This window comes from Coenobita brevimanus, chromosome 57 (genome assembly GCF_032717465.1).
Source record: "Coenobita brevimanus isolate Jiangsu-jjx chromosome 57, ASM3271746v2, whole genome shotgun sequence".
Classification (NCBI taxonomy): domain Eukaryota; kingdom Metazoa; phylum Arthropoda; class Malacostraca; order Decapoda; family Coenobitidae; genus Coenobita; species Coenobita brevimanus.
This window is the reverse complement of record NC_137010.1, coordinates 4,621,101-4,635,247: the sequence shown is the minus strand read 5'-3', so window position 1 is coordinate 4,635,247 and position 14,147 is coordinate 4,621,101. Positions and strand designations below refer to the sequence as shown.

The following is a 14,147-nucleotide window of genomic DNA, read 5'->3' as shown; positions in this document are numbered from 1 at the left end:
TTTAAGTTTTATACTGATATATTAACCAAACTACGTACACTTGAGAATGCCATCCATTACTCATTCCTACAGTTGCAGTCATCTATCTTACCTATAACCCTTTCACTCTAACTTGGCCTAAAATTGCTATCTCTCCACCTTGAATGCTGGGTTATTGCAATAGATTAACAACAGAATGCGATGGTAGTCACGAAGAAGTGCAACAGTAGAATAACGATGCTAGTAACGAAGAAGTGCTGTGGAAAGGCAGCCGTATAGCATTGTCGTTTTCTGCCATTGAGCTCTGTGAAATAAGCTGCCAAAGGACGAAAATCTGGGCCAAGTTAAGGTGAATCGAGTATAGTACCAACATCACGTTTTCTGTCATCCCGGCCACTAAGAGAGAGAGAGAGAGAGAGAGCGAGAGAGAGTTTTTACACCAGCCCTTTCTGTACGGCGGATCTTCCCTTAGGTGAGATAATAATAATCATCATCATCATCATCATCATCATCATCATCATCGTAGTAAAGAGATTTATACAGACAACACATCTTCAGTACAAGTTTTTTTTTTTTTTTTAAGCTAAATATATTCGTCTGAAGGTAATAGGATAAAAAAAATCAAATTAATCATCATTTTTCCTCTCAGGTCAGTATTGGTGACCCGAAAATGGCCGAATTGAGTTGTATGTAAGATTTCCCTTGAGTATGTATTTATTATTATTTATTTACTTATTTTTTTAAAGAGTTTTTTTATTCATCTTAAGAGTTTTTCGAATTTCAGGAGTTCAGCCTTCACTTTAACCCCTTCAGTACGAGAGGCCTTTCAAGACGTGAATGGAATCGCCTCGAAGGACCAAAATAAACAAACCTATAAGTCATCAGTTTCAAAGATTTAAAAAGATGACGATACTGAATATTTACAATTTTGATAAAGATAGCGATATTGAACATTAGTCTTCGTGAAATTCTATGAAGATTATTCTAAAAAGGGTGAAAAAATAGAGGCTAAAAAAGTCAATATAGATAATTATTCCAAAAAAGAGAAGAGGTAGGTGAAGGTCATGATATCGCCTCGTGGATAGATAAAGTATAGATGTGTGGGAATGGACAGGCTGTGATGCTCATTTGTTTTGGGTTGGGATTCGAGTGGAGCATTGATTGTTGTGGGTTGGGATTCTTTTTGAGTGAAACCTCTATTATTTTTTATTTGTTATTACCATTATTTTGTTATTATTATTACTATTATTATTATTATTATTATTATTACTGTTACTAAAGCGGTAGAGTCTTGGCTAAACTGCGGTATGCCTGTATTTCGCATCGTATTGCTTATGAAGGCTCCGTCATGCCTGTATGCGTCGGCCTTGGTCACCTTATGGCGGCTGTCCACGCTGCTCCATCTCTGGCAGCCTCCCTATTCAGTCTCTTATCTTTGTCACACTGACCTCGTCCCAGTTTTTTTTTTTTTTTTTTTTTTTTTTTTTTTTCGCAACCCTACCCCCGACATTCACACTTCTCACCCTCCTTACCCAAAGGTCATTCTCCATCGTCTCCACATTCCCAGACCATCTACCCCTCCTCATCACAGCACCAATACCTTCATGAATAATAATAATAATAATAATAATAATAATAATAATAAAAGTAATAATAATGTGTAAGGTAAAGATAATATTATTATTATTATTATTATTAGTAGTAGTAGTAGTAGTAGTAGTACAATAGAAGTATTATAGTGGTTGTACACAGGGAGAGAAGATGGTCATGTATCTTATTATAAGGACGGAATAGGATATTATTTCTTACTAAGGAAAGGGTAGTTTGTTATTATTTTTAAACCTTTATTACACTTATTATCCTCTTACGGCGTCTGGCAACACATAGATTTACACCTGAGTGATTTTTCAATTTTTTATATTTATTTTGAGAGAGAGAGAGAGAGAGAGAGAGAGCAGTAAGGCTAGTTAGTTCTCATGGTGTTCACCCCCGTCTCGTACCTCGATAGCATGGGTGTGGACAGTTAGAGAGCTTGTTATGATCGTTAGTGACCGTTATTACCCGTTATGACCGTTGTTAGCCGTTGCCATTTCCGTTATCCGTTACAGGAGGCTCGTTACGCGTTATGTGGCAGTTCTGCTTCATTATCATTCGTTATTTTAGTGTTATTTCCTTTTTGTACGTTACTTATTCGTTATTGAGACATTATTATTTTTTTTTCTCTCTCTCTCGTTATCATCATTTATTCTTGCATTATTTCTTAGCGTTTTATGTACGGTCGAGTTTATTTATTTCGTTATTGCGTTGTTTTGGTCCCGTTATTCGGTATTGTACTTATCATTCGTTATCAGTGGCAACCCGTTATCAGTATTGATCTCCGCTGTCACGGTTATTTACCTCTTTCTGCTTCGTTATCTGTGGTTATTCTCTCTGTTCGTTATTTCAGTTCCGTTATTCGTTTTATCCTTATTTCTGCTTTGTTATTTATCTTTCGTTATTTTTCGTTATTATTCGTTATCTCAGTTCCGTTCTTCGTTGCATCATCGTTTCTGCGTTGTTGTTATTCGTGTCGTTAATTTTCTGTATCTCTTCGTTATTTCAGTTCCGTCATTCGTTTTATTCGTGTCTCTGTCGTGTTATTTATCTCTGCCTCGTTATCATTCTTTATCTTTATTCGTTATTTTAGCTCCGTTATTCGTTTTATCCGTGTTTCTGCTTTGTTATTTATCTGTCTGCTTGGTTATTTTTCGTTATTATCATTTTATTCGTTATTTCAATTCCGTTATTGGTTTTTTCCGCGTTATTTTTTTATTCTGCGTTATGGCCCCAGTGTTCTCCTTGGTTATTAAAGGTAATGGCTCTTATTACCTGGGTTATATGCTAATTGGTCCCGTTACCTGTGTGTATGTGTGTGTGTGTGTGTGTCCATTTATGTATGTATAAGCAATTCAGTGAATATGTATAGGCCAATTAACTGTCTGTCTGTCTCTGTCTGTCTGTCTGTCTCTCTCTCTCTCTCTCTCTCTCTCTCTCTCTCTCTCCTGTATTTATAATTTTCTGCTCTTTTATTTTTCTCTCCTACTCGTTCACTCCCCCTGTTTTTCTCATTGACTTTAATCTCTCTCTCTCTCTCTCTCTCTCTCTCTCATCCATCTGTTCATCCAGTCACATTCCCTCTCTCTCTCTCTCTCTCTCTCTCTCTCTCTCTCTCTCTCTCTCTCTCTCTTGCCTTTTGCCCTTTCCCTCATTCACTTCCCTCCCCCCCTCCTTCCTCCCATACGTTCCTCCCTGCCTACCTACCATGCTCTCCATCCTACCTACCATCCATCCCTGCCGCCCTACCATACCCGCGCCATACCTACCATTTCTCCCTGCCTACCTACCATAATCCCCTGCCTACCTGTTACCCTGCCTGCTGTCTTGTATGCGTTGTGGTGCGGTATGTGTATGGGGTGGTATGGTGTGCTATGGTATGGAGTGGTATGATATGGTATGGTGTGCTATGGTATGGTATGGTGTGATATGGTATGGTATGGTGTGATATGGTATGGTATTGTATGGTATGATTTGGTATGGTATGATATGGTATGGTATGGTGTGATATGGTATAGTGTGGTATGGTACGGTGTGGTATCGTATGGTATGTATGGTGATACGGTATGGTATGGTGTGCTACGGTATGGAATGGTGTGATATGGTATAGTGTGCTATGGTATTGTGTGGTGTGGTATGATATGGTGTGGTATGGTATGGTATTGTATGTATAGTGATATGGTATGGTATGATGTGGTGTGCTATGGTATGGTATGGTGTGATATGATATGGTATAGTGTGATATGGTATTGTGTGGTATGGTGTGATATGGTATAGTGTTATATGGTATTGTGTGGTATGGTGTGATATGGTATTGTGTGGTATGGTGTGATATGGTATTGTGTGGTATGGTGTGATATGGTATTGTGTGGTATGGTATGGTATGGTGTGATATGGTGTGGTATGGTATGATATGGTATGATATGGTGGTATATGGCTTACCGTGCGCTGTGCAATGGCAGATGGTGTCAGCACCAGGTACTCCTCCCGCCATCCCTCCAGGTCAAACACCAGCTGGCCCACCTCGCCCGTCACGCGGTGCAGCAGCCGCTTGGGCAGCCGCGCCAGCTCGCCCACGTCCGCCCGCAGGCCGCACCCGCCCGCGCCGCAGGCCACGCCGCCGCCCTGCACGTTGTGGATGCTGCCCTCACTGCGGGACAGCACGGAGGTCAGCGGGGCGGGCGGCGGGAGGGCGTTGTTAAGCCGCAGCGGACCCGATCCCGCCCCGCCCCGCCCCACCAGGTTGTCCTGAGACCGCGACTTCTTGCGGCACAACCGTGGGTGGCCCGCCAGCCGCTCCATCATGGCCGAGTGCCGCCGCGGCTTGCGGGGCGCCGCGGGGGCCATCGGTGCCAGCGGCGCCACCGGGGCGGGGGCCAGGGGGTCAGGGGGGGTGACGGGGGCTGGGGCCGAGGCCGGGGGGGTGACGGGGTCCCAGGGGGCCAGGGGCTCCCCGGTGCGCCACTCGTCCCCGGAGAGGGACCTGCAGTAGGCCGGGGGCGGGGGCCTTGGGGGCACGGGCTGGGGTGGTGGGGGCGGTGGCCCCTCCTCCAGCACGTCACTACAGGAGTGCCTTCGGGTGTCAACGGGTGCTGTGCGGGGCTGTGGTCTGGTGGGTACGTATGGTAGGGTGCGGGGCGGGGCGGGGGCCAGCTTCACCAGCACATAACCCTCGTACCGCGCCTGGAACTTGCGGCGTCGTGCCATGAAGACGCAGGCGGTGTTGCAGGCGTCGCAGTACTGGCGGGGCCGGGGGGGATGGCGGCCCCCAGGCGCGGCACCCAGCATCACTGCATCACTCGCTGACACTGCCACAGCCGCCACACTGCCGCTGACACTCACACTGCCGCCTACCGCACTCACTGCCGCCACACTGCCGCGCTGCCTGGCCGCGCTAACACTGCCGCCTCGCCACACCACCACACCAGCCGCGCAGGCCCGCCCTCACGCCCCGCCCCACCCTGCCTACACCCCACCCCAACCCCCACCCCGGAAATACTCCCCCCTGCCCTCATCTCTGCCCTACCCTACCCGTGCCCCACCCTGCCTCCCCTGTCATGACCCTGGCACCCGCCCGCAGTGCCACTACCCCCTCACCTCCCCGCCCTGCCTCACCTCTCCATCCCTTCCTCTCTCACTCCCTCCCCTGCCTCCCTCCTCTCTCCCTCCTTCCCCTGCCTCCCTCCTCTCTCCCTCCTTCCCCTGCCTCCCTCCTCCCTCATTCACCTCCCCTCCTCTCCCCTCCTCTCCCCTCACCTCCCCTCACCTCCCCTCCTCTCCCCTCCTCTCCCCTCCTCTCCCCTCCTCTCCCCTCACCTCCCCTCCTCTCCCCTCACCTCCCCTCCTCTCCCCTCACCTCCCTTGCCTCATCTCTCTCTATTTCTCTTTCTCTCCCTTTCTTCCCCCCCTTTCTCCCCCTCTCACCCTTTATCTCCCCTCTCTTTCCCTGTCCCTCCTCTCTCTCCCCCTCCCTTTCTTCTCTCTCCCTCCCTCCGTTTCCTCACACATTCATCCCTTCACCCATGCTCTTCCCCTCCCTCACTCCCCTCTTCTCCTTCACCTCCTCCTCACGTCCCTCTTTCTTTCCTCCTCTCCCTTCCCCCACTCCCCTCTCCCTCACCCCTTCTCCTGTTCTTCCCCTTCCCCCTCCCTCTCCCCACCTCACACCTTCCCTCCCACTCCCCTTTCCCTCACCCTTCCTCCCCTCTTCTTCCCCCACCCGCTCCTCCCTGGCTGTCTCTCCCACCCCCTCTCTTAACTTTCTTTCCTCCCTCCCTCTTTCCCTCCCTCCCTCCCTCCCGAACTCTTCTTCCCTCCCCCACATCCTCTCTAACTGTTCTCCCACTTTTTCCCTCCCTCCCTCCCTCTTATTTTCTACGTATTTACTCCCCCAATTGTTTCTCCCCCCCCTCTCTCTCTCAGTTTTTCTTCTTCCTTTCTATAATTCCTTCCTCTCTCCCTCCATCTCTGTTTTTCTCTCTCTCCCTTTATGCTCCTTTCTTTTTTTTCTCACTTCCTCCTCTTCCTTCCCTCTCTTCCAACTTTCCTCTTTCCCTTCCTTCCTCCCCACTTGTCCTTCCCTTCCCTTCCTCCCTCCCTCCCTTCCTTCTCTCCCTCCCTCCCTCCCTTTCTCCAATTTCCTTGATTGCATCCATACATCACCTGACCTACCACAACCATCACCACCACAACTACCACCATCACCACCACAACCACCACGATCACCACCACAGCTACCACCATCACCACCACAACCACCACCATCACCACCACAACTACCACCATCACCACCACAACCACCACCATCACCACCACCACCACAACCACCACCATCACCACCACAACCACCACCACAGCCACCGCCATAACTTCCACCATTACCACTATATCACCATCATAAATACCACCATCACCACCACAACTACCACCATCACCACCACAGCCACCACTATCAACACCACAACTACCACCATTACCACCTCAACTACCACCATAACCACCACAACTACCACCATCAGCCCAGCTACCACCATCTCCACGTATGCACCTGACCTACCACACGCACCATCGTCCTTGACTTTTGACCTACCACAACTACCACCTCTTGTACCACAATATCGCCATTGCCACCACTTCATACCACAACTACCACCATCGCTACCGTTTCGTTTACCACAACTACCACCATCGCTACCGTGTCTTTTACCACAACTACTACCATTGCCACCACCTCATACCACAACTACCACCATCGCTACCGTCTCTTTTACCACAACTACCACCATTGCCACCACCTGATACCACAACTACCACCATCGTTGTCTGCTACCATTACCACCATCTTTTTCACCCCCTTCTACCAGAATTAGCATCACTACCACCACAGCTACCACCATTACTATAACAACTATTCCTGTAACCACCACCACATCTTACACTACCACAACTACCACACCTACCACAATTACCGCACCTACCACAATCACCACACCTACAACCACAAGTACAGCTCACAATCATCGCAGTTACTACCACAACCATTACTACTACCGCTGTTAATCACCACAACTACCATTAACATAACTATACCACAGCTACCACCACCACCACTACTACTACTACCGTCATTCCTATCACCATAACTGCTACTTCTACTGCTACTGCCACAACCACCACCACCAACCACAATCTCCGACCATCTACCACTATCGGAGATCCACAAGAATCCACTGATTATCAACCACTATCGGCCTCTTATCTCTCTTGGTGGCCTCGCGTGACGTCATCAGAAGGCCGGCACGTGATTGGCGGGGAGGACAGGGGGAGGAGCCAATCGCGAAGCTTTTTGTTATGCCTCGCGATTACGAAAAATTGACCTGATTTTCGAAGACCAAAGCGTAATCAGAGGTTAATTGGGGTCGAAATAGGTCATAATAAGCGTAAATAATGAGATAATAAGGGCTGCTTGGTCGTGAAATAAGGCGAAATGATGGAGTTAGTCTTGGCAGTGTTGATATGGCCTGGCGGGTGGAATTAGTTTAGTTTACGGTAAGAGAAAATCGGACTAAGGGCATAGAAAACGCGCTATGCCTGCCTGACCGGTTTTGCGGTTTTAAGGAAGGGGTCAGTGCACGGTTAAGGGTGACTCAAAGTTAAGGTTAAAAGAAGAAAATTTACGGTTACGGACACAAAATTAAAATAAAGTTAAATAAAGGAGAACTGACTCTTACAGAAGCCAAGAATTCAAATTACGGTTAAATAAAGTAATTAACGGTTATAGGAGCAAAATATTCAAATGAACGTGAAAGACCTGACGGTTATAGAGGACGAAAATTCAAATGAAGATTAAATAAAGGAGAATTATCGGTTATAGGAGCAAAAAATTCAAATGAAGGTCAAAGAACTAACGGTTATAGCAGACGAACATTCAAATGACGGTTAAATAAAGGGGAACTAACGGTTATAGAAGCAAGGAATTCAAAAGTAGGTTAAATAAAGAACTAACGGTTATAGAAGAAAATTCAAATTGCGATTAAATAAGGAACTCACGATTACGGAAAACAAAATTACGGTTATAAATGTCGGTGGACGGCTAAGTAGAGATAACGGTTAACGGAGATTGTTTACTGTTAATGAAGGTCAACGAGGATCAGATATACAGTTAAGGGGAAACTAAAACGGTTAAGGAAAGGTCGAAAAGCGGTCAAAGAAAACCAAAATATAGGAAAAACTTTATATATGTCATTATTGAAAGATCATATTACGGTTAACGAAGATCGGATATTCGGTTCAACGGTCAATTTACGGTTAACGAAGATCGGATATTCGGTTAACGGTCAATTTACGGTTAACGAAGATCGGATATTCGGTTCAACGGTCAATTTACGGTTAACGAAGATAGGATATTCGGTTAACGATCAATTTACGGTTAACGAAGATCGGATATTCGGTTAACGGTCAATTTACGGTTAACGAAGATCGGATATTCGGTTAACGGTCAATTTACGGTTAACGAAGATCGGATATTCGGTTAACGGTCAATTTACGGTTAACGAAGATCGGATATTCGGTTAACGATCAATTTACGGTTAACGAAGATCGGATATTCGGTTCAACGGTCAATTTACGGTTAACGAAGATCGGATATTCGGTTAACGGTCAATTTACGGTTAACGAAGATCGGATATTCTGTTAATGAAGATCGGATATTCGGTTAACGAAGGTGGAATTACGGTTAGATCAAATACTCATCGGATTTGTGTTTTATTTCATGCTGACCAGACGATTTTCTTCAGCAAAGGAGAGACGATTTTGAAGTGGAGGGGGACTCTCTCTCTCTCTCTCTCTCTCTCTCTCTCTCTCTCTCTCTCTCTCTCTCTCTCTCTCTCTCTCCTGAGCTGAATAAAATCGTCTGGTAGCAGGAGAATTAAGCACTGATCACGTCCTCGGGCTGAAGGGGTTAAAGATCTACCACAACTACCACAACCACTACCACCACAGGTACTACAACTCCCGTTATTACCACCATTAGTGACAACTACCACAGTCACTACCACAACTACAACTCTTTCTACCACCACAGTCACCAGAATCACCTGCCACAACTGCCACTGCCATCGTTACCACCACAACTACCGCAGGCACCATCACATCTACCACTATTCCTATCATCACTACCACCTCGCTAATATTTTTCCAACATTAAGAAAAAAAAATATTGAAGAGGAGGAGGAGGAGGAAGAAGAGGAGGAGGAAGGAGAATATAATGAAGAAGAGGATGGTTATGATGGTGAGGAGGAGGAGGGAGAAGATAATGAAGAAGAAGAAGAAGATGAGGAGGAGGAGGAGGAGGGAGAATATAATGAAGAAGAGGAGGAGGAGAGAGACGAAGAAGAAGAGGAGGAGAGATAAAATAAAGAAAGAGGAGGAGGAGAGAAGATGAAGAAGAGGAGGAGATGGAGGAGGAGGCGAGGAATAATAAATATATAAATAGAATAACAAACTGTGGATTCGCCTTTGCGTCATCAGGTTGAGATATTAATTTGCCTGACGTACAAGATTATTATTATTACTATTATTATTATTATTAAGAGGGGGAAAAGGTCGGGATGATGGATGATGATGATATTTGTTATTATTATTATTATTATTATTATTATTGTTGTTGTTGTTGTAGCAGCCTAGCCCCGTCTCCAAACGCTCCTAGTAAGGCAATGAAGGAGAGAGAGAGAGAGAGAGAGAGAGAGAGAGAGAGAGAGAGAGAGAGAGAGAGAGAGACTTTCCCAACCTTTATAAAATCGCCCAGATACCAAGAAGCATAAAAACTGTCATCGTAGTGAGGGGTGCAAGCAAATAATAATAATAATAATAATAATAATAATGCAAGAATAAGAATAAAGAATAAAGGAAAGAAAGACAGAAGCGAGAGTGTAAAGTGCCCACGGGTGACTTTACACTCTCTCTTCTGTCTTTCCGTCATTCATTCCTCCTTTTCTGCCTATGGGCGACTCTACACTGAGTGACAAGCCAAATGGTTTCTTGTACACCAGGAAACCATTTAGTACGCTGGGTGGTAACCATATAACCAAATTATGGCGCCTGGTGGTTTAGTGGGTTTTGCGGCACTCCAGTCGGATTGAGCCGGTGAAAGTTTATATCAAAGGGGGGGTTGGGGTTTATTGCTCGCGTAGTGCCACTTAGGGATGAGTGAGGCTGGTCACTCATAAATGTCAGGACGAACTTGCCTAGCCCCTGGCTCCTACGCTCCTTATGGGGCAACGTAGGATTGGATGATGAATGAATGAATGATTTATTTTTAGTTTGTGTTGTGTACCTGCCTCTTTGTACTTCATCCATACAATTACCAAAAACTTGAGAGCCCCCAAATTGAATCATGACATTCATTCTGTTTCTTTATATATAGCCAGACGCCTCAGTCCCGTAAGAGATGGCCACAAACAAATCACCTCCATGCCGCCATGTCCCCTGCCATTTCGTTGCCCTCCCCTCAACTCAACCCCCCCCCTCTCTTATATACCTTTCCACTCCATCCCTCCATCGGTGTCCCATTTCCTCTCCTTCCCGTCATTTCACTCACATACACACTCCTCGTTAGTCTCTCACTCTCCATCTTCTCCACTTGGCCAAACCACCTCATTGTATTTCTAACGCTTTCTGTCACATCCACATCACAACGCTCCTTCATTTCCTCATTTGTCAGTCTCTCCGTGTAACTCCACCATGCCTCTCGCAAATAACTCATTTCCACTGCTCTCACTCTTGAGTTGTGACACCTGTTTTATTTTCACACAAACAACTAAGCAATAGTGAATATTAAAAGAGTCTAGAACTATAGTCACGAATTTTCCTGGGCGTAAGTTGTGAATTAGATTTTGTTTTTGGTTTTTTACACTTTCACTCAGTCATCAAAAATTTCTCAGTCCAGCTAGAGTGAAGAGCGAGATTACGAAACGTTTTATATCCCCCGCCAACAAAGGGTGCTCCCAGATCTCTGTATGTACGTTCCTCTGACGGCATTTGACCCATTTTTCTCGCTAACGCCAAATGAGAGAAAAAAAAGTTGGGTTTCATTACAAGGAATAGGACCGGATTCAACCACAGAGGACTAACCCTTCCCAGTATACGATGTCTTTTAAGAGAGAGAGAGAGAGAGAGAGAGAGAGAATAACGAACTGCACCGGACATTTAAATTTGTCAGTCCGTTTAATACTCTTTCTTTTGCTTTAATACTTCTTTCTTCCTTTTTTTTGCTTTTTTTTTTTTTCCCACACTTTTATCCAGCTTAGGATTGTCCCTGGTATGTGATTGACTTAGAGGAGGCTGGATGTAACCCCTTCAGTTCGAAAAGCATATTCTAAGGTAAATTATGCTTTTTAGTAGATAAGAAGAGTACAGTATAAGACATTGGTGGGCAGACTGATTTTCCTTTGTGTGAGGGGGAAATTTTGCCAAGAAGAAGTGAAGAAAGTGAAGATAGAAAGAAATAATAATAATAATAATAATAATAATAACAACCACCATCACCACCACAACCGCAACAGCAGCAAGCAGCACTACACACGCACTGCTTCCATGTACCGTGCTTGTAGCGGCGCGGGTCGTAAATAGAAGAGGTCCCAGCACAGTTATGACGTTAGTGTTTGTCGGTACGCCTTTCCGCTTCTATCAACAGCTGCTTTTTACGTCATGCACACCTAATTATCACTACGTCCAGCGTGTGTGTGTGTGTGTGTGTGTGTGTGTGTGTGTGTGTGTGTGTGTGTGTGTGTGTGTGTTTTGTTTTTAATTCATGGTGTTTTTTGTGGTTTATTTGCGTGCTTGGTTTTCTTTTGTCTCTGATTTCTTCGTCTTCTTCATAGTGTCGTCCTTGTTCGTGTTCGTGTTGTGCTTGTTCTTCTCGTGTGTGTGTCCAGTGACCTTTGCGTGTGTGTGTGTCTCTTTTGTTTCTTAGGCATGGTGTTTGTGGTGCTTCTTTGTTCATGATTTCTTCTTCATCTTCTTGTACTACTACTACTGCTACTACTACTACTACTACTACTACTACTTCATCTTCTTAGTAGTAGTAGTAGTAGCAGCAGCAGCAGTAGTGGTAGTAGTAGTATTCAATTATTATTACTATTACTACTACTACTGTTGCTTTATTTAACATATTTTATCATGGAACATTATTATTATTATTATTATTATTATTGTTGTTGTTGTTGTTGTTGTTGTTGTTGTTGATAGTTATTTTAGGCGGAAACTTGTTAAATGTCTAAAAAAAAATTAAAAATTAGAAGACATGGAGAAGAGAAAGGGAAGATGAGAGGGAGAGAAAGTCAAGAGGAAGGAGAGGAGAGGAAAGGAAGGGGAGTAAGGTAAAAAGAAGGGGAGGAGGGAGGAGGAAAGAAAGGAGGAAGGGGAGAAAGAGAGGGGAGACAAAGGGAGAGGAGTTGATGGAAGAAGAATGAGAGAGAGAGAGAGAGAGAGAGAGAGAGAGAGAGAGAGAGAGAGAGAGAGAGAGAGGGGGAGGGGGAAAAGGAGTGGCTGGATAGGAAAAGGAGTGGATAAGGGAGGGGGGAGGTGAGGGAAGGGGGAGAGGGAAAGGTGGAGATGGGAGAGGAAATGACGAAGGGAGAGAGGGAGAGTGTGGGAGCGATACCTCTCTCTCTCTCTCTCTCTCTCTCTCTCTCACACACACACACACACACACACACACACACACACACACACACACACACACACACACACACACACACACACACACACACATTCTACATACCTTCCTTCATCCCTCCTTCCCTCCATTCGTCTCGCCCTTTCTTCCATCCTTCTAACCTCTTCCCGTCTCCTTCGTCCTCCCTCTCTCCCTCCCTCCCTCCTCCCAACCTACCTACCTACCGACCTACCTACCTTCCTACCTACTTACCTACCTGCTCCACTACCTGTCAACCTATCTACCCACCATTTATTTTATTTATTTATTTATTTTAATGTATCGAACCCAGATCTAGAACAGTGCAGTCCCTGAAGCCTAGCAGTCTCCCTACGCGCAACAGATGGCGTACACCCCTTACATGTCACCGTTTGGGCGCTATTACCCACCGTCCATACTGAATACATGCTAGGGCTGTCTCTCTCAGGCCTAAAGTGGCGTGGGCAAAGTTAGAATCTTTAAGTTAGCCCTGGAATTGATCACGGGTTCGTTTAGTCAGCAGTCCTTTCCTCTTACCACTGGGCCACCCGTCTTCCTACTGCCGACCTACCAACTTATCTACTATCCACCTACTTACCACCTACTACCCACCTACTTACCACCTACTTACCTACAGCAATACCTGACTACCGCTGTACCAATCTACTTACCTTCCTACCTACCGAAGAACCTGCTTACCTACCTACCCACCTACCCGCCCAGCCACTTACCTACCTGCCTACCTACCTACCTACCCACCCACCCGCCCGGCCACTTACCTACCTACCTACCTACCTAAGAGCATTCTTCTACGTCCCTATGACTACAGTATGTACATTCACTATTTTCCTACTTTTCTTTCTCCCCCTCCCTTCCTTCCTCCCATTCACTCCGTACTTCTTTCCCTCCCTCCCTCCTTCCTCATCCTCCGATTCTTCCACCCCAACCCCCCGTCTCTCTCTCTCTCTCCACCCACACATACCCCTGGCTACCCATCTCTGTCCATTCCCTTACCATCTGCTCTTCTTCGAACCCTCCCTCGCTCCCTCCCTCGCTCCCTCCCTGTCGGTCTGTCGGTTTAGCTGTCTGTCTGTCTGTCTGTCTTCTTCCTTTCCTCCATCCTTCCTACCTGGTTTTCTCCTCCATCCTGTCTGCCCACTTTCCTCATCCTCCTTCATATATATATTATAGTGTAGATATATGTATAAATATGCTTATATGTATATATATTTATTTTATATAATATATATTTATTATATGCAGGTTATATATTGTCATATATACTGTATATTATATAATATATATAAAATACCCGGTATGTATCAGTGGGTTTGTCTTTCCTTTCCCTGCCCATCTTTCTTACAATCTATCTACTCTTCCC

General features: G+C 45.5%; 1 protein-coding gene across 1 annotated transcript in view; it reads right to left on the bottom strand.

Moving 5' to 3' along the window:
* Positions 1-9,189, bottom strand: part of LOC145402211 (C-Maf-inducing protein-like) — a 105,291-nt gene extending 96,102 nt beyond the window's left edge. Inside the window, exons 1-2 of the mRNA XM_080274329.1 lie at positions 9,168-9,189; positions 4,015-4,979 (exon numbers count right to left, since the gene is read on the bottom strand). Of these exons, the coding sequence (XP_080130455.1) occupies positions 4,015-4,979; positions 9,168-9,189 (987 nt within the window). The remainder of the gene's footprint in view (positions 1-4,014; positions 4,980-9,167) is intronic.
* Positions 9,190-14,147: the final 4,958 nt, after the last annotated feature.